A 23,675-nucleotide genomic window follows, 5' to 3' on the forward strand; every position below is an offset into this window, starting at 1 on the left:
GGTTTTGAAATTGTTTTTCCTGATGGCATGACCTGGGCTTAGCTAATGTGTTCATGAATGCTACGAGTACTAGCCAATGTGATCTCGTGTAATATTTTTTTAAATTTATTTTTATTTAATTATATAAACATGAAAATATATATTCATAAAAAAACAATGATTAAAATTTTAAGTCAAAATTATCAATTCTCATGAGTAAACATGGTTTATGAAATAAAAACCAATAATAATATTTAAATACTTGTTAGATTCTAATAACTTGAATCAAAGAGGAAAGAAAATATTTATCTTTATCTTTAATAAAAACTCAATTTCCTTATTCATGTATTTCTTGTTCTTCTTTTTTTTAACGAGAATTTATTTTTATTAAAAGCATTGTTTTTAAAATAAAAATTATTATAATCATGGAAGGAATCTCAATGAAAAAATATAAAAATCATGAATAGATTATTTCAACGCGACTATATTAATAAGTCTAAGAATAATAAATCTAAAAATTATAATAAAAAAATAAAAAAATAGATATTCTATTCTTATTGAATATCAATGAGAAAAAAAATTTAAAAAAAATATGCATATTTATTAGAATAATATATAATTAATCGTCAGTTGAATGTTAACATAACCATAAAAAGTTGCAATGATTGTGCATGATTGTTTAAACATTGTTTTAATAAGTTTATTTAAAGATAATTTTATTATAAAAGACAAGCTTGGAAGAGATTACCATAGTCTACCAGTAGGGAAAAATGGAAGAGATGATGAAGAAATGATCCTTTGGTTTCTATAAGACCGGAAATATTCTGTGGATGAAGCTATTTCAAAATTGACCAAAGCCATTGTATCCAAACTGTCACAATTTTTGTTCTTTCAACTGTAATATATGTTTGAAGGTTTTGAATTTGCTACCATTGAATGATTTGATTCGTGGAAATGTGCAAGTGAAAGCATAAAAAACAGCCACAGAGCTGTATTTGCTCCACGTACAGTTTTGTGTGAGCTTTTTGGATATTGTGTGGTTTTCCTTCTACACTTGCTGGAAATGGCGTGAAGAATTTAAAGTGTCGGAACTGTCTGAAGAGCCAGTGAAAAGTCTAGCAAACACTGGAAAATCCTAGGTGCATGATTCTCTTGATGTGTATGGAAGGCCAGTGCTTGTAGTGGTGGCATCCAAGCACTTTCCTGCTGTAAGTTCTTAAATTCAATGAAACCTTCGTCCATTACGAAACTAACAGTTTTCACACGATGAACAGTGTTACTTAATCATCCCTACAGTCAATGAAAGATAACAATAAGTTATAATTTCTTTGCATGTATGTGGAGTATCGCAAAATCTAGAATGCCATGGATATATTTCCCCTGCTTTTTGTTTTAGAAGGCATAAGTGAAAATATTGACCTCATGAACAGAGCAATTTTGGAAACTAATAGATTACAGGGAACATCTCTACGACTGAGTTTTTGATAGGATATGGTTGCAGGTCCTTGGAAAGGGCCAGCTTTTCCTACCCCTTATGTCAATGATCTTCACTCTTGCATATTACAGTAGATCTTCTAGGTTCTAGATACATATTGGCATCCCAAAACTGACAATAATTTCAAAAGGATTTCCAATGGCCTTCTGATTATAGCTGGTCTTGCAAATTTTGATAAGATTTATTTGCTTCTTCTTAGATCAAGTTAGGAGATCTTACCTCTTTTATGAAACATTATCATACCCTGTCAATTACTGATTACATTCTCAGATGACCATAGAATATTAATTGTTGATGAATACTTTATATTCTCAACATCTTATTACTGCAATATTTTGAGCTCAAACAAAGATTAATTTGGATCTACCATTGTTCATCATCTTCTGCCATTGGTTCTAACCAAGCATAAATTACTCATGGCAGATGCATAATCCTGTTGAGAATGAGAAGCTGTGTGTTTTTCTAACTGAGAAGATCACTGCAAAAGCACCCAGCTGGGAAAGAACAAATATTAGGAATACTTGATCTCCGAGGATTCAGTACTGAGAACACAGATTTTAAGTTCTTGACCTTTCTGGTAATTCTTACAATCAGCTGATGATTTCTTATGACTAGTTGGAATTTCACAAATGTGATTGTCTGTTGCTGCTCTGGCCATTAACCTGTTTCTTTTATTGTGCTGGTGAAAACTACATACTAGGTGATGATTTACAATTTGTCGACTTTGCAAACATTTAAGGTCTGCATGGCAACTACAAGATATTAGGGAATGGAAGAGAAACTAAACTGAGGAAAAGAAGGGTAAAGAAAAGAAGGGAAATCAAATTTCTTTGTTTTGTTTAAGAGAAGTGAGCAAAATGAAGTTTTCTTTGTTTGGATATATGAATGGAAAAGAAAGAAAAACATTTTTTTAGAGGATACAATGAGTAAAATTCTGTCAATTTTTTCATTTCCTTAGCTTTCCTCCTAGTTTGGGCTGAAAACGAAGTAATTCTCGTGCACAAGTTTGGGTTCTACGGGAACAACACAATTTCAGTCATCTTTGCACAGCCATAAAAAGCCAATTCTTTCACGCCTCCAGCAACAGAATAATTATCATTCTCCTCAGCTAGATCAGCTACCGCACCAGACCCATCTCAGCCGCCACAAACACAGTTCACCCTCCCAACAGCCAACGGCAACCAGCAGCAAATCAGGTCGCATCCTTGCACAATAGAGCTGTATGAGTACGGCTGCAAGTAACAGCAACATAGATTCACTGCAGGCTTTCAAGGCAAATTAATTAACCCCTACCATGTCACCAACCACATCAGCCCATTGCTACCACATCAACACCACATCAGCCGGTGAAGCCATGTCAGCTCCATGTCAACCAGTGAAGCCACATCATCACCACATCAGTCAAGGGCTGCTACACCAGCTGCCACGTTGTCAGTTTCTGCCACCTCAGCTGCCGTGACCATGTCTGTCATGTCACTGTCTTCCCCACGTCATTGACATCAAATTCCAACATACTCCCAGGCAATCTAGTTAGTAAATTACTCTATCTTTTGTTGAATTTTACTTTTTTTATTTTGGTTTTGCTTTTATCATTTAAGGTTATTATTAATATTATTTTTGTGCCTAAAATTTTTTTTAAAAAATCTCACCTTATATTTTTATCCGTCAATTTTGCTCATCAACCTTTATTTGTCATTAATATTTATTATAATATCCTTTTTATAATTGTGAGTTCTTGCCTTGACATTGTGTTTGATTAATCATTTACACTTAAAAGTCTAGCATTATATGCATAAAATTTTATTGGTGTATTTTGTTCTTGATTAATCTTCACATTAAAAAAAATATAGTATTATTTTTGTATTGTGATTTCACTTGTAAAAACCATTTGTGATCTCAATTTCATTTATAAATTAGTGTTACATGCATTTATGTCATGATTATATAGTATCCAAGCTTAAGTTTATACTTATTATAAACCCAACACTTAGTGATACTCTTATGACCATTTAAAAGATACTGCAAACTTAGAAATCTTGTAGATCATCAATCTATGTCTCCCCATCCTAAAATGTCTGATTCAGCTGAGTCTTTTGCATATAGAATTCATAATTTGCATATTGAGATCATAAAACAAATTCAAGCAAGAAATATGAGCAATCATTAATTTTATTTCTGCAAATTAATGATTGCTTATATGATTATATTACTTAATGAGATCATCAATCTATTTCTACACATTAATTACCTATAAAAGTTTTGTTCTACAAATATAAAGGTTCATTCAACCTATTTTACATCATTCATAATTCTCAAAATACATGTTGATCAATATAAATACACAAAAGTAGCATATATTCAAGCAAGATCTATTCTACTGCTGCGAGAGTCCTGAAAATAAGATTAACATTTTATCAACATAATTATCAATAAATGCTATGTATCATTTCACTATACCCATGTAAATATTTTTTTTTCTATATACTTTATTATAAATCATTAATATCTTACACCTCTATATTCATCCAATTAAATTACAATCTTAGCCGTTTCACGGGGGTACTGCTCCCTCAATAGGGACATTAATTCATTCGCTCAAATATCAGGCACTAGTTCATCCGTCCAATTACCGGCACTACAAAAAATTCAAGATGTTTGATACCTACCTGCTGGTGATGCTCGACCAAACATGTAATTAACATAAGTCCATGCATTCAAACCATCATAACATCAAGAACCCTCCTTCATATAATACCAATTCTACTCAATCCAAGAACAAACATGAAAAACAACACAATGGATCATCATAGAGAGTTTTCTTACCCTTAAGAAATGAAGAATCAAAAGTCAAAACAAGTTGAATCAAGTTCTCCTTCACACTTCCCTCTAAGCTCAATTTTTTTCCTTCTCTAAAAGCACACTTAAAATCTTTAAACTTCTTGTAGTATCCTTAATGTATCAAACCCTCTCTTTAATTACTTAACATTCTTTCTATCTTACACTTTGTTTCTTATTTTTCAAGCAATTTCCATGAAAAATGACAAAAGCCCTCTTTTCACATTTTTTTCTTTTGGCCGGATGCACACTCCCTCTTTTCTTTCTTTCTTTTTTCATTGCGCTTGTAAAGAGGGTTGTTTTGGGAAAAGTTTCAATTTGGTCCCTAAAAAAATTTCTAGGCATTCATTTGTGCTATTTGTTCTTTTATCTGGAAAAAAATTCTTATCATACTCCAAAAATTCTGAAACTTTAACCTAGGTTAAAATAATATTTTATAAGACTCCATGCAAAATTTCAACTTAATCTAATGACCAGATTGAAAGTTACATGCTATAATGTAAAATTAGCCAGTTTGTGATTTTTCGTAAAAAATTCAAATTTTTATATTTCATACTTTTAGAAGTCATATCAATTAATTTACTCATATTCTCGAGACCATTTTTATATATATATATTTTACCAGGGTTTACAGTAGTGTTAAACCATTTAATTAAAGTGTTGCAAATAATTGAATCAAATAATTATGTCATTAATTTGCCACTAAACTTTGATATTATCTCTACTTTTGACACGAAGGATCTCGTTATATATAAAACACAACAGCCTATCCCTGATATTCCTTTTGAAACCCTTGCCCCATTATCCTTATCTTTGGCACAAAATAAACATATTAATGTTACTTTGAATGTACAAGTTGTTTTTACCAGGGACGGTGAACTTCAGCAAATCCTAGTATATGAGCTAGACAATCAGATTCAGACTATACTTGGATTATTAGAGAGACACCACAATAGCTTGATAATTGAAAGCGTTATCGGAGTCATCTTGACCTATACTTGACGGGGTCAAATTCTTCCAACCCCGGGAGAATTAGTGGGGACAACGAACCCGAAACATTGTTTACGCACTTGTATGATCATAGACGATGGAGGATAGCTCAAACTATTGAGACATTGGGCTTTAACTTATGTTTTAATTTTATTTATATGAACTTTTAATTGAGGTTTATTAAGTAGGCTTTATTTGTTGGGTTTGATTTAATTATTGTTGGGTATTTTATTTAATGTGTCATAAGCCCAATCGCTTATTATAGTTAGGGTTTTAGCATTTATATACTACTTTTCTAAATATTAAGCAGTTTTTTATGAATGAAATAAGAATTGCAAAGTTGCATATTTTTCAATCCCCTATTCTTCTCTCTCTTTGCTTTTAATTCTTAATTTCTTCTTTAAAAGTTTCTTTCTTTTACTGTTTAAATTCTTTTATTTATTTTTCCGCATCAATTGCAATTCCTTTCTTCTTGTCATTTTGAGGACAAACTCACTTAATTGTCTTGAATTGTCGAAGCAGCCAGTTGATGGACTGCAGGAAAGGATCGGGCTTTCTGTAAAACGTTAAAACAGAAATTATATCCATCTTCTCTGCTATCCAATTTAGCTTGCAAGCAAATGGCACCGACCGAAAGGTGTAAAGAGGATAAAAAAGCTCCCTTGGAATGATAACCTGGAAGGCAAAACCAACATATGGATATTCCATCATTGTCCCATATATGTTACATCAGAACAGATGAAGCAGAAAACATCCTTGTTATACATTTCATTATCACCTTAGCGAGCACGCAACCTAGCTTAGCCGTCATTATCCATCGTTGATTTATTATTATATCATGTTGGAGAAATTAGAAAAACAACGCCGCTAGGGACAAAGTTTAAACTCGTTTTCTTCCAGACATAATATAGCATTACAACATAATGAAGACTTTTATTTAATTTCTTAGTCAGAGTGTCAGACAGACATAGGGAGAAAAGAGAGATGGAGAAACCAAGGTGGTGGTTGTTACTGTTACCTAGTATTGTATTGTTGAATTTGGTGGGTCTTTGCAAGGCAATCGAATCGCCACAATATGCTGTGGTGCATGCAGAACCAGATTTCGAGGTGAGATTGTATGTGAATTCCACATGGATGTCTGCTCCAGTTAATGAACTCTCCTTTGAGAAAGCCACCTTGTTTGGCTTTCACAGGTAACTCCTGTGCCCAAGATTCAAGATCACTTTGAATTTTATATGCATAATATCTAGTTTGTTGTTTTGATTTCTTAGAGAAAAGGCGAATTAAGTTAGATGGTTTTAAGACTTTGTTTTGGTTGGTATTTTTCACATCTATAATAATTCAACCAGCTAGAAAAGTTGGGTGTAGGTTTCAATTTTCATCCAGACTCCTGGAGCTACCATTTCTTAAAGCTGATAGCTGCTTTATATTTTGTGACTGCTAAATCTTCCTTTGAGATTCTAGTTCATCTGCTTGATATCACCCTGTTGTTCTTTTATCAGGTTGTTTCAATACATCCAGGGTGCCAATCTAAACTATTCGAGGATTGCAGTGACAGTTCCCGTAGTGACCAGCATAGTTCCAGGAGCTGGGCCCTTCCGATCATCAGCCTATGTTGTTCGGTTTTATTTGCCTGTGAAACTCCAAGCTGACCCACCCGTCCCCCTTGATGAATTGCACCTGAAACCTTACGCATGGAACAGTCATTGCGTTGCTGTGAGGAAGTTCTCTGGGTATGCGAAGGATGAGAATATTGCAGAGGAAGCAAAAAGACTCGCTGACAGTTTGAGCAGGTCGCCATGGGCCAACTTAAGTTCTACCGAGAGCAATTATTCCTATTCTATTGCTCAGTATGATTCTCCATTCCAGTTTATTGGTCGTACCAACGAAGTGTGGGCAGATATAAAAGTATCCGGAGCAGATGGCTGTAATTCCAGTGCAATAGCCTCTTACTGAACAAAATAAATCTATCTTGACTGTATGTGTTGGAAATCTGTTTCTCTTATGCCTAAAGGATCAAGCACAAACATAATAAACCACTGTAGTTTCCTTATTCTCATATATATTTCTCTCTTTGTGTGTAAAAACATGTTTATGTATTCCATTTCAGCTTGTAAGTTGATACCATAATTAAGAACGTAATGGATTGTACTATATTTTAGCCTTTTAATTACTAACCAGCTTGCTCATTGCTGCGGATCTAGTTCTTGAAAAGTTTTCTTGTAGCCCTTAATATTAAAAGGAATACTGTTCTTTTCTGTTTTGAGAAAAAAATCTCTTTTTTTTTCATCAACATGGTTTTTTGAATAAATAAATAAATATTTGTAAAAGTTCTAATGATTTAGGAGAGCAAAATACGTATTTTAATTCCTATTATGGAAAAAGTGAATCGTAGCTGATCATTTGACATGAAAAGAGGTGACAACTTGCACACCAAACCAGCTAGAGGATGCAAGGATGAGAGGAAGAAAAACTTATCAGCAAGAATGGTTGTAGGAAAAGGAAAGAAATCGCAGATTGGGGGTACTATTCTCAAAACACAAATGAACAGTATCATGCCAATTAATTCCTATTATGGGACTGTTTTATACACAACATGGTTTGTTAAAAATGAAGGATTGCACGACATCGTTTGAAGAAGCAGAAATGATCCCCCAGCACGGCAGCAAAACGAATGATGGCTCCAACATACTAATTAATATGCTAAGCTCCAAATGGGGGTGCCTTTTTTAAATGGGATATATAAAGGTAAGGAAACGGTGCCGTTGGTTTTTTATGAAGAGAAACGAAATATAATCCAACGTGGCAACCCAGTAAAAAAAATTATTATGATGTTTTCTGATCTGGTCCCTGTTTTTTCAATTCTTTCAACGAAACCAATTGACTTTCTAAAGTTTAAAGTTGATCTTTAATTAAACCGATAAATATTTGAAACATTAAATTCGGTCCCTCGAATCATTTCTTCTCCATGATTAAATTATGGTACGATCTAGACCTCATCTAATCCCCATTGTACTGCAAACTTGGGTCAGAATCCTTCTCGCGGCAGGATTCTCTACTTTCACACTAGATATTCAAACGGGAATATCTTGAGCTTCTTATATCGAAATCAGGTGATTCAAAAACCCAAATTCATCTACATGTACATGACTACAACTTTCATGAAGGATTCAAAGTCAGATAAAATCTTTTGAAGAATAGAATTCGATCACAATCTGGTTGGTCAAAAAAGGTTTCCTGATCTGATTCGGAAACTGACAATGTTAAGCATCCTAATATGATTAAGAGTCTGACCTAAGAACAGGAGGCCCTAGGACCCAATAAAAGTGCAGATCAATTCTTTAACATATCATAAATGACAGAATATAGCTGGGATGGTTGGATATTGCATGAAATCAAGTCAGAATCAAAGTCTAAGTTGGAACAAAGTTGGTATTACAATAGAATTGTGACATCAACAGAATCAGTTTTTTAGTGCAAATTCTGAGGGATTTATCCAACCTTAAAGACCAGATAAAGAAAGAACGAATTTAGCATTATGGAGACTTCTAATTAGCCTAAGAATATTGATGATTTTGGCAGCAAAGGAGAAGTATAAGGAGAGTAGAAAACAGCTGAAACAGGGTTTGAAAAACACTTTTTTATTCTCTACTTTTGTCAATCTTCCAGCAACCATGAGCTAAACTCCTGTATTTGGTTCAAAAGAGGTACACATCATCTCCAGCACGTGGGGCCCAAAAATGAGTAACAACACAAATAATATATAACAAAGTGGGATTAAAGGATGAAATTGAAATCAAATAAAACTTTTACAAAAAGGATAAAAAAACAAAAATTAAAAATCAAAAGAATAAGGACCCAAGTTAAAATATCAATAACTATGATGACAACTCTAAAATTTTGAACACTTTTGAGGGAATGAGAGAGAAAAGTGGCAAAAAAGAAAGCCTTACCTGCGATAATATATCTAACCACCACCACCACATGTTGTCCCACTAGGAAGATGACACCTGGACAATTCCAATGAAATAGTGAAAAGGCATTTTTAACCATTTTGAGTCACTACACACGCCACCAGAAGATTGTGGGCGCTTGCCACACACATACGTCAGCCACTTTCTCAATTTTAATAATATTTTATATTTGTTAAAAGACCAAATAACCCTTGACTAACTTGATAATAACAAAAAAAGTAGGTTGAAAAGACTAAAACGCACTTGGATGCAAGATTTAAATTTTTTGATCTTAAGGGCAATTGAGTTATTTTACTATGCTTAGAAAGGTGAAAAATACCAAAAAACTCTTAGATGCTAGAATGAAATTTTTTTGCTTTGAAAGGTAAATTAGTAATTTTATTGTGCATTTAAAAAAGAAAAAAATTAATCTACCCTCGATTAATCTTATAATGATCAATAGGCAGTATGAAAAGACAAAAATACCCCCAACACTAGGGCCATTGATTTTTTAAGAAGGGTAAAATGTAATTACATTGTCACAATAAATAGTAATTTGAGTCTATGTGTATAGTGATTTTCCCTTCCCCTTTAGTTTTTTTCTAGATCGGTGATTCGTGCTACACCACGACCTAATCCAATTTTTTTAACATTAAAAAGGGATGCTTAGACGATGATAGTGTTTTTGAAGAAGTAAGAAAAATCCGATACTTTGGTCATTAACTTGATTGGATCCAATAAGATTGAGTAATTTAATGATATGATTTAAATTATAGGCAATGATAATAGATGAACACAAAAGAAACATTTGACAACAATTAACTAAACAAATAAACCACCAATATAATACTTAGAAGGAGAAGAAAAAAAAAATAGTTGAAGACTCACCGTCACTCCACCATGAACATCACTCATCACCAAAAGATTTTGCTCAAATAGTTCAAACCTCACTACAAAAGATTACATGATGACATCGAAAGAAGCTGCATGAGCTGCTAAAACAACACCCCAGAAAAGCAAATCGAACAAACACACAATGAAGTGGACATCCGTCTATTCAATCAATCAATTATATTTAATTTAAGAATAAAATAAATTTTTTAAAAATAAATTTAACAAAGAACAACAATTAAAAAGACCTGAGATAACATAATTAAATAAAAAAACAAATGATCAAATAAAGGACATAGAAAACAAATAAAAAATAGAGCTTAATCTCTAATTAAATAAATGTTGAAGGGTGAAATTAAAAAATAATATTAGCTTAAAAAATGATTAAAAAAACCCCAAAGCATTCTCGAGCAACACATTCTAAAGTTGAGTTAATTTCTCAAACTTGCAACTCGTGAAATCCTAGACATGACTTAACAAAGAAGCACAAATCCAAACTAATTTAATGTTGAAGGATGAAATGGGTAAAAAAATAACAATCTAAAATTTTTGACAAAGCAAAAAAAACAACAATCCAAAGAATGAAGATAAAATCTAATAGGAAAAAAAATGATGGAGGGTGAAATCACAAAAAAAATATCAATTCTAAAAATTATCTTAAATTACATAAATAACAATTAAATGAATGAGAATCAAATTTGACAAAGGAAAAAATTGAACGAGGATGTAATTGAAATAAATTTTTAATTTTATAAATTATTTCAAATAAAAAAAATAATAACAAAAAAAAACATTGACTAAATTGAAAAGAAAGAGAAGTTGAGGGGTTGATTTGAAAAATTAGAAGGTATGGTGCAAACATCGAGAAAGAGAGAGAAAAGAAAAGAAAATGGTTATTGGCGTCAAATTGAAGGCCTATGTGGTGCACGTGCTACGGGATCATGGAGGAAATGCCGAGACGAATTCGACGCAACCCCAAAATGACTTTTTCAGCTACTGGAATCAGACGCACGTGTCATCCAAAGACGACGAAGCGGCCGACGCGCCAACATATGCTCGACACGTGTCAATATATGTTGTTTTAATACTTTTTATTTGTTAAAATACTAAATTAACCGTAACATAACCCAATAATAACAAAAAAACCAATAGCGTAATGAAAAAAATTATCCTTTGACCCATGGTATAAGAATTTGAATTTCAAGGGCAATTAGGTTTTTTACTATGCTTATAAAAAAAAATGAAAACTCCTCTTATTATCGGTCAAAGTTTTTTTATTATAAAAGTAAATATGTTATTTTAGTGTATTTTTAAGTGCTTTGATGTCATTTTATTGTGCAAGTAGAAAGTATAAAACCAATCTTGTCATTGGTCAATTTTAAAATATCAAAATGGTCATATTGCAAAGATAATTTTACCCAAAACCATTAGCTATAAGGTTTTTTTTTGGAAGGGTAACATAGTAAAAATACTGTTATTGTTGACGGTGCAATGTGCACAGCAACAATGTTTTTGCCATTCCTTAAAAAAAAAAATTTAATATATATTTTTTCAATTCATTTGCTTACCCCAACCCCATTCTGCTTTAATTGTTTTATTTATTATTATTATTATTATTATTATTTTTATGTACAAGTTAACTTGTAGGTCAACCTTTTATTTCTTTGAGTTAAAAAAAAAAGTTGTCAAATATCAAAACTACTCATTTGTTTTTATATTTTAAAAATATTTTAAAAAAATTTAAAATTTTTTAATTTTTTTATTTCAAATTAATATTATTATTATTTTAATATGCTATTATTAAAAATAATTTTTTAAAAATAAAAAAAATATTATTTTAAAATATTTTAAAATAATAAATATTTTAAAATACAATAAACCCAATTATTTTTCTCTTTCTTCTCACTAGCGGATCTAAAAAATTACTATAATGAAAAATAAAAAATAAAAACGATTCTCACTCTCCTCAATCGTTGCTTTCACCCTGCACGGATCTCTGTCTCTTCCCAATCCCTTACGAAACCCGTTACGTAAATCTCTCTCTTTCTCTCTCTCTCTCTCTCCCCCGCCTTTTCTCTCCGCTAGGGTTTCGAGAAAAAAAACTAATAATAGAACGAAAGAAATCAAATCTCGGGCAAGTAGCTCTCTAGTTAATTGATCGTTCTTAATTTATTTCTCTGTTTGCTTGCCGAGAAACTGCCGGAAAAAATAGAGTGGTTTTTATCTTATTTTATCTGTCGAATTTGTACCTAGCCAGCGTGTTTTACATTGTGATTTCAGTTTCCTTTTTTATGTATAATTTCTATTGGTTCGATTCTATGTTTATTCGAGAGAGTTTCCAAGGTTTTATCTTCTAATTTTTCTTTGCTCTAACATTTTTTTTATAGTAATATATATATTTTTTTGTTTATTTGATTACAGTTATTGAAAGAGCTTTATTAGTTTTCCTATGTATGGATACTGTACAGTGGGATTATATGTTGGTGGTAAGAGAGGAACCCACCTTTCGCATGTTGGTTTTGGAGTGAATAATAAGATAGGGCATGATTTTACGAGGCTTCGTGTGTCGAGAAATCTAGATTCCTTCGTGTTGTTCATGAACTGAGCAAGTTGGGAATGATGTTGAGAGGATAAGAAGTGCTATAAAGGAAACGTGGGATGAGTTATTTTTGTCTATACAACACTCGACTCTTCTAAGTCTGCTCTTCACTAAACAATATGAGTTCGGTTGCATGAGTTCTTTTTGTCCAATAGCTTGAAAAATTTTATAATTAGTGGTGAACTGCAAGTTTTTGATGCACAATTGATTCAGTTTGAGTGATCTAAGTGTTGGGTTTTGTTTCAAATGGAATGAGATTCTATACATTGGTGCAGTTTTGTTTGCACATTTTATGATTTTATTTGATTACAATTGTGAATGATTGAGTGTAGAAGTGTTTGGTGGCTTCAGTGGAAATCTAGGCACTAGTTATTGTTAAAAGAGCAGTGAGTACCGGAAGATCCTAATGGTCTATTAATAGTAGTTAAAGAGAAAATTTAGCATGGAAATTACATTCTGGATATCAAGAGGGAGCAAAGAGAACATCTTTCTTACCTCTAGTTTGGATTCCATGAGCGAGAACCGGAAACATTAAATGGAGAAGGGGATTTTGCATGCTGTGTATAGTATATTTCTATTCTGGTATAAAATGCCAATACCATTTTCTATGGTGAATGTGGATAGGGGTTGATTTGTGGGTTGGAATGTTGAGAAATGTAATTTTTTTGTTTATATGAAGTGAGTTAGAAATGATGCTGTTAGTTGTTAGGAAAGAATTGGGATTGAGCTAGTTTTTAGAATTCTAGAATGTGTTAGGAAGAAAATGTGACATTAATTCTTCTAACACTAACTGAACTGAGTCTTCCCTCCAACTTGTAGACAGTTGCATGAGGTTGTTTTCTCACATAATGAATGAAGCATATGATTGATGGTTGACTAGTTTTTTTTTTTTTTCAATTAATTCAGTTATGGTTGTGTGCTTGTTGGGTGTGGACTAAGATTTCAGAAATTGATGCAGTCTTTTTTGTGCATGCTTCCCTTTTTTCTTTTCCTCTTATTAGAGATGAAAAACTATGTAGATCATTATTTATTGCACATGAAATATTTACTATCCTTTTGCCATGTTCTTTATTGTGAGACATCATATTGATGTAGTTTTATCTTGTTTCTTTATCTTCCTAGATTGTGTCAAAGTCTTTTGGATGACCTTGCTAAGACTTCTGAATTATGACATCAAGTATGTTGACCGCAGAGCGCAGGTATGGGGTTTATATGCAGTTTCATGCCTTTTGAAATAACCTATCATCTTTTAGCATGTGTTTGGTTTTGCATGGCCATTGGGAGGGCAGACATTTTCTTCACATGGTATTGATATTACCCTGCAAACTTGTGCAATATTGGCTTAGAGTGGCATCACCATTTTATCAGGATTGCTAGGCGTGTCATACTTCATAGATTCCATGCAGTTTTTGTATTGCCTTCGACATGTTCACATTTAAGAGTGTTGTGGTTTGGAGGCGGCAGTGTGGGCGTCTGTATTTTTGTTTTATGTTTGTGCATTATGGAAAGCTTTCAACTTTTATGTTCGAATGGTTTTGAACTTGAAATTATTGGATATAACCAACAATTTTCTTAAGAATTTTTATCTAAAAATGATCGTTTGCAGATGGGCTTCTGCAAGAAAAGGTGGCATGAAAGTTTTGGGGAAAGTTCCAGTTCCAAAACCAATAAACCTACCCAGCCAAAGGTATTTAGGTTTTTTCTCAATAACGTGTGGTTTCATATGATGAGGCCCTTGGTTCACTCCCAATCAAACTTCATGTTTTCTCTCTGATGTTTCAAGGTTAGAAAATCATGGTCTGGACCCAAATGTTGAAATTGTGCCCAAGTGAGTAATTCATCCACCTTTCTGGTTTTTTGATGCCCTTCTCTGGTTTTCTTGCTATCATTCTTCTTATTCTTCATGAAATGCCTTGATGCCATTACTTTATTTCTTCATTATGAACTTGGCTTGACTTGATCCACAATTTCTTCCTAACCTTGACAGGGGTACTCATAGCTGGGGCACCAGATCATCTTCTTCCACACCTAATGCCTGGGGTTCTTCAACGCTTTCTCCAAACACTGATGGTGGTAGTGGTTCTCCAAGCCATCTCAGTGGCCGCCCTTCATCTGGTGGAAGTGGCACTCGACCATCAACTGCAAGCAGTGATAGAACCCATGAACCCATCACTAATGCATGGGGTTCAAATTCTAGGCCATCTTCGGCATCAGGAGCATTGACATCAAATCAAACATCACCTGTGCCGCTGCGTCCTCGCAGTGCAGAAACAAGACCTGGTAGCTCACAGTTATCTCGGTTTGCTGAACCGTTGTCTGATAATTCAGTGGCATGGGGTACAACTGGAACAGCAGAAAAGTTGGTATAGTTTTCTTAAAGATCACTGCTTAAATCATCTCATACTAATTATTATGAACATATGGCATGTATTAATGTTGGCTGGTGAAGTATGTGCATTTCATTTTTGGCACCCCTTCCTTTTTATTGCAGATCTTTGTATTGGTGGGCTCTTTTCCCCTAACCTTCCATTTCAAACAATTGCAGAAACCAAGATAGTGATAGGCAAATAGGTTTCTGAATTGCTTGAGGCACTTGCTGCTTTGCTGCTTAAGTGGTGCTTGTTTGAGTAGGCAACAGGTTCTTTAATTAGTTGATTATATATCTAGTAATATCTAAAATGGTAGCCCTGAGAGATTAATGAAAATTGTAGAGTGCTTCTGTTGGTAAACCCTACAACAGTTCACTGGCAGTGATTATAATAGGACCTTCTAAGTCATATGGAGGATTGTGTTCATTAAAATGTTTGTAATTAAATGCATGTTAAGTTAATTGTTGGTTTTAATTGCAATCAGTAGCCCTAGCCCCTGAAACCTCTTATCAGCTGCTTTTTCAATCCATTTGATGGCCTTCTCCTTGCATTGTGAATGCATGGAGTTCCTTCCTCGTTATCTCTTAAATTACAATTCAAATTGATGAACTCAAAATTATCTCTTAAATTACAATTCAAATTGATGAACTCAAAATTCTCAGACGGGCATCCACATGCTTGGATCGTAATGGTTGTTGCTAGGAATCCCCCATGTTTCGACATTAGAAAACCATATTGATCTGTTAAAGATATCCACACAAGGTTATGGCTTCCCTACCCCCTGGGGAGCTACAAATTTTCAAATTGCCATTATTATCTGATATAAATACACCTGTCTGTGTTCCATAGTTACCCTTTTTTTCCACACACGTCTGTAAAGGGCTGCTCGTCACTATAAAAACCTTTTCTTACTCATTGACCGCTTTTTCAATAATAAAAGCCTTCAACTAATCTGTTTATTAACACTCATTTGATGGAGGATATAAAGTGTTTTTGCTATATAAACTACAAAGTGGCGGGCGTTACCACGTTGTACATGTAGAGTTCAAGGGCAAAAACTTTGAAGAGTTGGGGAATGAACCATTATTTGTGGCAAAATTGAATATGCCACCTGTAACATTTGACATGTGTCATACATATGTATATGATTTTATTTTATTCTACAAAGAAAGTCTTGGTCATTTACAGCATGGATTGTGGTTCTTATTATGATATCTTGAAGAAAGAGTAGTTAGTTGTAATACAAGGAGAAAGGCTGTCCTAGGAGGCTAGATTTGGTAGTTGTAATATCTTGAAGAAAGAGTAGGTAGTTATAATACAAGGAGAAAGGCTGTCCTAGGAGGCTAGATTTGGTTTACTGATAAAAAATCGGGTTGGGCTATTTGGTCCATGTTTTGGCATAAGGTTGTTAGTAACTCACATCCTATGTGCTTGATCATTCCCAACAACCCATGCCAAGACCAAATTGATTTTATTTGGTTTCTTGGGTTTGCTTGTGCGTTTTTCTTTTATTAATTGTATAGTACCTGATTTAAATACGTGCAGGGTGTGACATCCTCTAAGAATGATGGGTTTTCTTTGACTTCTGGCGATTTTCCAACACTGGGTTCAGAAAAAGAAATCTCTGGAAAAAACTTGGAGTCCCAAGGTTCATACTTATATTGCCTTGTCCTCTAATACTATCAACTTGGGATATGAATTTGGGCTCATTATATGATTGTTTGGGTGTTTTTAGAATTCAGTGCTTCTTAAAGAGCCAAGAAAACTTGTTGTCATTTTTGTAGTCTTTCAATCACACATAGTTCAATTGTCTTTGTAGGTATAACCAAGTAATATATTGATATCTACTTGTTTTGATTTTGAAAAGGTTGTGTAAATTTTCTTTTCTATTGAGGGTGCGGGGAAGACTTTCATGAATTGGCTAATTTTCTTTTTCCCTGGTATCAGTTTATGTATGCTGAGTCATATTAACTTTTGAAAAAAATCCTCACATCCAATCTCATTCTCAAATAATGTTACACATAAGATTTATTCATATGGATGTATTAATCTATTCTAATTGCATGTTTCTCATTCATGATCAGTCATATATATTAACTATTTAATTGCAGAGCATGGTTCTTACAGTCGTCCTGGTTCATCATCAAGTGTAGTAGCTCCAGGGAATGAGAGTACTGGAAATTCTGCAGGTTTGTGTTTTTGGCACCGGACTTCTATTTTTTATATGAATGCTTCTGCCTCTTTTATGATGTAACCTGGTGCGCTTGCTTGCATGCCTTACATGTGACAACAGCCACTGCCTGACTAAATATATACAATAGTCATGTTATTATTATTATTATTATTATTATTATTTCTGTTCTAATTTCCAGGTGATGCTTCTATAAAGACAAATGCAAAAATTGAATCTGCAAATTCTTGGAGGAGAGAGAATCCCATGTATGGTGAAGATGGGTTGAGGCCTAACATGGAGAAGTGGCACCTTGATCCCCATTTGTATCCTAATTCTAATATTCGTCATCAGAATTATGATTCTTGGCGCGGTCCCCCTGTAAATAATCATCCTGGTGGTGTCTGGTACAGAGGGCCTCCAGGAGGTCCGCCTTTTGCACCCCCGATTGCTCCTGGTGGCTTTCCAATAGAGCCATTTCCTTATTATCGTCCACAGATTCCCCCTGCTACTCTTGCCAACCCACAGCAAGGTCCTCCACCAGGATCTGGACCAAGAGGACCACATCCAAAGAATGGAGATGTGTTCAGACCCCATATGCATGATGCCTTTATTCGCCCAGGCATGCCATTTGGGCATGGCTTTTATCCTGGACCAGTCCCTTATGAGAACTACTATGGTCCTCCTGTGGGCTACTGCAATTCCAATGATCGAGATATTCAGTTTATGGGAATGACAGTGGGTCCTGCTCCCTATAACAGATATTCCGGTCAAAATACTCCTGATCCTGGAAATTCCCATGGAAGACCAGGTGGATATGGCCCTAGTGGTCACACGATGGTTTCTGAACAACTTGAGTCTGGTCATCAACAAGATACCCGAGGACCATACAAAGTCCTTAAGCAGCACGATGGTTCAGAGGGAAAAGATGAAGAACACAAGTGGGATGCCATGATGACAACCAACACATCATATCCTGGGAAGGCAGACCATCAAAGAAAGTCATCGTGGGAGAATGGCTGGAGAGCAGATGACAAGAAAAATGGAGAGAGAGATACAAGAAGATATGGAGAAGAATTTTCTTTTGAGGCCACTGACAACCAAGGAGGTGCTAAAGTGAAACCTCTTGAACATGTGGGAAATTGGAAGGCTGCTGCTGATAGTTCAGTTAAGGAATTGGAACATTCAGAACATGCAGCATCTGCTTTTCCAGAAGTTCCAGCAGCCCCAAAAGATCCCAGTCTGATTAGGAAAATAGGTTTAAATGCAAAGGCCCAGGCCTCTGATGGAAGGCAAGAAGTTAAATTTGTTTCCAGTAGAGAGGAGCAGAAGAATAGGTTACAAGTTGGTAATGCCAAGTCTAATCATTCTGCAAATGAAGCTGGTACTAGTTATGTATCTCAAAGAACTCATGTCAGTGGCATTGTTGACGCTGGTTTCCATGAAGACCGCATTTCTGCTGCAGATAAGAGCCTTGAGGTACAAAATGCTAATGAAACACCAAGCTCCAGGTGTGTTCTTTTTTCCCTGCAGGCTTTCATTGGCAATGGATCTGTTATTCCAATTGTGGACAGCACTAACATTCAAATTCACAGGAGATCAACTCAAGGTATGCATGGAAGATCTGATCATCATGGAAAAGGGAGATTTATCACCCAAGAGCCTGATAGGTGGCAGAGAAGATCCCAAGTTGTAGACTCGCCGTGTGTATTGTCTTCTCATTTTGAAAGTTCTAATGTTTATAGGCAAGACCATAGTTTTGCGGAGGCAACTGAAAAGTCTGGGTTATGTCATCAAGGGAAGGATGATGGAGTATCTGTGCCACCTCACCCTGATCCCGGTGATAGCCAGACACATGTAATATATTCATCTTTTATTTTTATAATTCCATTGTTATCTATCAGCATCTTTACTTGCTGTAGTTTTTAATCAGCATGCTACTATTCAACGGATTAAACAGCGAGAGAAGGAAGAGGAGGAATGGGAAAGAGAGCAAAAGGCCAAGGCACTTGCAAAAGAGTTGAATAAGTGGACAAAAGCAGCAGAAAGTTTAAGTGAGGTGCTGCCAGAGAAGCCAAAGGTGACCCATAAGGAGTCCATTGTGACACATGACCAATTGGAACCACTGCTACAGGATGTTAGTCATGCTGATGCTGATCACCCTGATAATGCCCCACAGATTCATGACAGTAGAGCTTCTAAGCAGAAGCGTGTGAGCTACAGACAGAAGCAGAATGGTCCCTTGGGAAAGACTTCCAATGATAAGTTATCATCTTCTACAACTGAAGCACCAAAAAATGTTACTGATATAGCAGCTAATGCTCCTGTTTCTCTTGAGGGTGTGAACAAACTTACCTCAAACTCAGAATCAACTTTACCCATCAACCTAACTGCCATGGCCGAGTCTTCAGTAAATCATAGAAGGAAGAACAAGAATGGAAAGAACAAACACAAAATGGATGATGCATCAACATTGGCAGTTGTAACACCAACTCTATCAAAAGAATCAGCTGCTGCTTTAGACACTTCAGCTGGAAGTGGCAAGTCGGCTTCTGAATCTCTTTTGGATCCAAGCTCATTTCAGCCTCAGACTGATTCTAGAGATGGAAATCAGTCCATGGATCAACGCACATCATCACCAAACGAAGAAGCTCATGGAAGAGTAAATAACCAGTGGAAAGTGCAACATTTTCGCAGGATGCCAAGGAATCCACAAGCTAATAAATCAACTGAAAAATTCCCAAGTGGCGATGCTGTTATCTGGGCTCCTGTTCGGTCACAAAGTAAAATTGAGGCTGCTGATGAAGCCACTCAGAAGAACGTGGCTGATGCCATTAGGGCACCCATGAAGAGTGATCAGCAAGTGCAGAATAATGCAAGAACTAAACGGGCAGAAATTGAAAGATACATTCCAAAACCTGTAGCCAAAGAAATGGCTCAGCAAGGAAGTAGTCCCCAGTCAGTGGCTCCATTAATCAATCAGATTACACCAAATGAGACTGCCGGAAAACCCGAATCTGGTTCTCCAAGCGTTGAAAGTTCTCAAACCTCTTCCACAGGCATGGGAAAGGTAGGATCCACTTTGGAAGCTAAGAATGGCGATGGCAGGCAAAATAAGTCTGGAAAAATGCATGGATCATGGCGCCAGCGGGGATCAGCAGAATCAACCACATCTTTTACAAGTAGGAATGTTCAAAAATCAATTGAGCATCAAGTCCAGAAACCTGATGTAAGTTCACCAAAAGAGCAATTGAGTCATTCTGATGAATGGAATGAGCCTGATGGCTGGAACATTCTTGAAAATATTGATGTGCCAGTCACTACCCTTGCTATAAAAGATCAGGGTGCAACAGCCAGAGGTAGGCGGCAATCATACAGGGGACAAAAAGGCACAGGATATAGTCATGAGCCTGATGAGAAGAGAATTAATACTGGGGACACCGAAAAGGTTTATGTCCAAACTTCAGGCTCAGAGATGCATCAAGCTGACTTACCTGCAACTTCAAAAGAAAATCGGTCTGTTGGGGAAAGATCAGCATCTCATTGGCAACCTAAATCTCAGCCATTTTCAGCAACTAATCAGCGAGGAAGCAGGACCAATGGTGGTCAGAACACAGGCTCTGAAGTTGGTAGGGGTAATAAAAAGGATTCCACTTCCCAAACTTTCATGCCACTGTTGTCTCAACCTGGCAGGGATATTGCTACAGTTAAGGCCCGGCCTCATCCTGATCGCTCTCTATCTGAAAAGAGCATTTTGGAAGAAGTTCCACGCACTGCGCATCAAGAGGGTAAGAATGGAAGGAAGATACCTTCACATAAAGGACGACGTCCTAGTAGCCCAGTTGAACCATCTCCTTTGAATATGGATTTTCAACAAGAGCAACGTGTGTCTTCAGGGTTCCAAAAAAATGGAAACCAAAACAGCCGTTTCGGTGGAGAGCATGATTCTCGTGGCGAGTGGAGTGGTTCTGGGAAAGATAACAAGCAACAAAACGTACCTGCAAACCGTGAAAGGCAGATACAGAATACACATTATGAGTGCCAGCCAGTAGGGCCACAAAATACTTACAAAGCTAACAATTTTGAATCTTCAAAAGATGTTTCCCATAATTCTGTTGCAAGGTCCAGGGAGAGAGGTCAGGGTCGCTCAAGGCATGGCGGGGGAAACTCTCATGGATGGCAAACTGGTAGTAGTGTTCGAGTAGATGCCAATTATGATTAGGGATGAAACTCTCAGATCGGTTCTGGTGTGTCAAAAAACCATGCCTTCATAAAAGTTTGGGCTTGATCCCTCACAGTTTCAGGTATTTTAGTTTAGGTAGTCATATTCTGCTGTAAATAATATTGGATCATCACAGCTGATGGCATATTAATTGAGCAGGGCTTGTTGCAACACAGATGGCGTCCAGGAAAAAGAAGAAGACGGACAGACAGACAGGAGGCCCTTGGATGTGGTTGATTTATTTTCTTATTTTTAAGATGTATTTGATCTGAGCAGTGTAATTTGGTGACTGGTCGCAGTGTGTTTGCTGTGGAACCCTAGATATGTTTTGAGCAGTGTAACTAGTGATCAATATTCCTTTTATATGAACACCGGAAAGAATGAAGTAGAGGAGCTATCCTGGTTTTCCCACACTTATCCCAGCCTCTATTCTTTGGTCCTCAAGGGAGTTTAGCGTGGGAAGAGAGGTTTGCGCACCATCAAGGCCAGTCACCGTTAGATAAATAATATTAGGGTGTTTGTGGTCCACCGCATGGGGTTTGGATTGGACAAGTGACTATGACGATCCATTGTTTAGTGCACACTTTGGAAGGGTGTTTGAGACAGTATCGTTCTGTTTTTCCATTTCGGTTTCGGATATATTTTCTGTATTTTTATTCAACTATTGACCTTTTTGAATTCTGATTGCTTTAAGATTTTAATTTGGGATATAAAAATATATCAGAAGACTCTCGTAAAATTTTAGCCAGATCCAAGTATCGAATTAAAAGATATTAAAAGATATGATTGATATTATAAAATTGAACAATATTAAAAAAAACAAAAAAACCTTATTCAGCCAGAACAAAATATATGGAATATGGGCGGAATTTTCAAAATGAGTAAAGATTCTGATCGAGATGAAATATATTAGGGTTTGTTTTGTTTTTTGAATTGGAACGAGATACACTGGCTTTTCTTGACAGAACAGAATGAAATTGATAATTTTATTTAAAAATGTTTTTATTTAAAAATATATTAAAATATATATTTTTTATTTTTTAAAATTTATTTTTGATATTATCACATTAAATAATGTATAACAATAAAAAAATAATTTAAAATAATTTTTTTTTAATAAAATGGTGTTTCAACAAAAAAAATTACATTTCCACTGTTCTATTCGCGCATTTTCCAAGGAATTATAATATTTTTCTTGTGAAAATTGTAAAAATAATAATTTGTTTGTTGATTATAAAAAGTATTCATTCCTTTTCTTTTTCTTTTTGTAGTTTTAAGAGCTCGTTTTGTATTATTTTATTTATTTATTTAATTTTGTTAGTTTCATAAATATAACAATTAATTCTCACTATGTTTATCGAATTATCTATTTTATTTCATAAGTTTTTGTTAGTTTCATAAATATAACAATTAACTTTCACTATGTTTATCGAATTATCTATTATGTTTCATAAGTTTCATGAATAAATAAAATCAACTATTTTATTTCCAAGTTATATATAAAAACTAATTTATTTATTTTACTTATTATGACAACCGATATTCTTTTTAACTTATTTTTGAAAATAAATCATTTAAAATATTTTTTATTGTTTTCATACACACATGTAAAGGTGTTTTAGAATTTAGAGATAATGAGTATGGACAATTTGGCGATATTTAGATCTATTTTGTGCCATGAAAATAAATTTTTCACAAGTTATGTTGTCAAAGATTCCTTTAATACACAGTCTAACCAACATCAACCATTATTAAATCGAACACAGAATAAGATATATATATATATATATATATATATATATATATATATATATATATATATATATTGAAAATTAATATTTTTTTAATTGATAAAATAACATAATCTAAAAAAATTTGGTAAAATAATATAATTTGTATGTATCACAATTGAAAAACTCAAAATTTAAGTTTTTTTATTTATTCATGTGACATTAAAATAAAATTTCAATTGAGTTTGCTCAAATTACAATGAAAAAAACAAAAAAAAAAACATCAAAGACACAATAAAACTCTGATTACAAAACTATTAATATTATCAAAAAGATTTCAATGAAAAGAATGCAAAGATACCAATAAAAGTCATTAACAATAAACAGTAAAACTCTGATTACAAAACTATTAATATTATCAAAAAGATTTCAATGAAAAGAA

The 23,675-nt window shown here is 34.5% G+C and overlaps 2 protein-coding genes and 1 long non-coding RNA gene across 8 annotated transcripts; all 3 read left to right on the top strand.

The window, feature by feature from the left end:
• Positions 1-736: 736 nt before the first annotated feature.
• LOC112323604 (uncharacterized) lies at positions 737-3,103 on the top strand. Its single transcript, XR_008056997.1, has 2 exons — positions 737-1,187; positions 1,898-3,103. It is a non-coding gene; the product is annotated as an uncharacterized LOC112323604 (long non-coding RNA).
• A 3,074-nt stretch (positions 3,104-6,177) lies between these two features.
• On the top strand, positions 6,178-7,469 carry LOC7458070 (uncharacterized). The gene is made up of 2 exons (XM_002318046.4): positions 6,178-6,492; positions 6,802-7,469. Exons 1-2 carry the CDS (start codon positions 6,284-6,286, stop codon positions 7,253-7,255), a joined length of 663 nt encoding a protein of 220 aa, XP_002318082.4. The 5' UTR covers positions 6,178-6,283; the 3' UTR covers positions 7,256-7,469.
• A 4,624-nt stretch (positions 7,470-12,093) lies between these two features.
• Positions 12,094-21,925, top strand: LOC7484425 (protein MODIFIER OF SNC1 1). 6 transcript variants are annotated; one of them, XR_008056871.1, is made up of 11 exons: positions 12,094-12,277; positions 13,865-13,941; positions 14,349-14,429; positions 14,526-14,570; positions 14,730-15,105; positions 16,657-16,759; positions 17,223-17,300; positions 17,484-18,792; positions 18,877-19,138; positions 19,215-21,585; positions 21,663-21,925. XR_008056871.1 is itself a non-coding variant. In XM_052445748.1 (10 exons), exons 2-10 carry the CDS (start codon positions 13,910-13,912, stop codon positions 21,501-21,503), a joined length of 4,575 nt encoding a protein of 1,524 aa, XP_052301708.1. In that variant the 5' UTR covers positions 12,107-12,277; positions 13,865-13,909; the 3' UTR covers positions 21,504-21,925. The 6 variants fall into 6 exon arrangements, 1 of the variants encoding a protein (XP_052301708.1); XR_008056874.1 differs by having other exon boundaries at positions 12,107-12,277; positions 21,680-21,925; XR_008056875.1 differs by having other exon boundaries at positions 12,107-12,277; positions 19,242-21,585.
• Positions 21,926-23,675: the final 1,750 nt, after the last annotated feature.

The sequence above is a fragment of the Populus trichocarpa genome, chromosome 12 (genome assembly GCF_000002775.5).
Source record: "Populus trichocarpa isolate Nisqually-1 chromosome 12, P.trichocarpa_v4.1, whole genome shotgun sequence".
Classification (NCBI taxonomy): domain Eukaryota; kingdom Viridiplantae; phylum Streptophyta; class Magnoliopsida; order Malpighiales; family Salicaceae; genus Populus; species Populus trichocarpa.

Coding starts and splice junctions, on each gene's coding strand:
- LOC7458070 (XM_002318046.4), top strand. CDS start 6,284: ATGGAGAAACCAAGGTGGTGGTTGTTACTGTTACCTAGTATTGTATTG. Junction 6,493..6,801: donor ACCTTGTTTGGCTTTCACAG/GTAACTCCTGTG, acceptor TTCTTTTATCAG/GTTGTTTCAATACATCCAGG.
- LOC7484425 (XM_052445748.1), top strand. CDS start 13,910: ATGACATCAAGTATGTTGACCGCAGAGCGCAG. Junction 14,571..14,729: donor AATGTTGAAATTGTGCCCAA/GTGAGTAATTCA, acceptor TAACCTTGACAG/GGGTACTCATAGCTGGGGCA. Junction 18,793..18,876: donor AATGAAACACCAAGCTCCAG/GTGTGTTCTTTT, acceptor TCAAATTCACAG/GAGATCAACTCAAGGTATGC.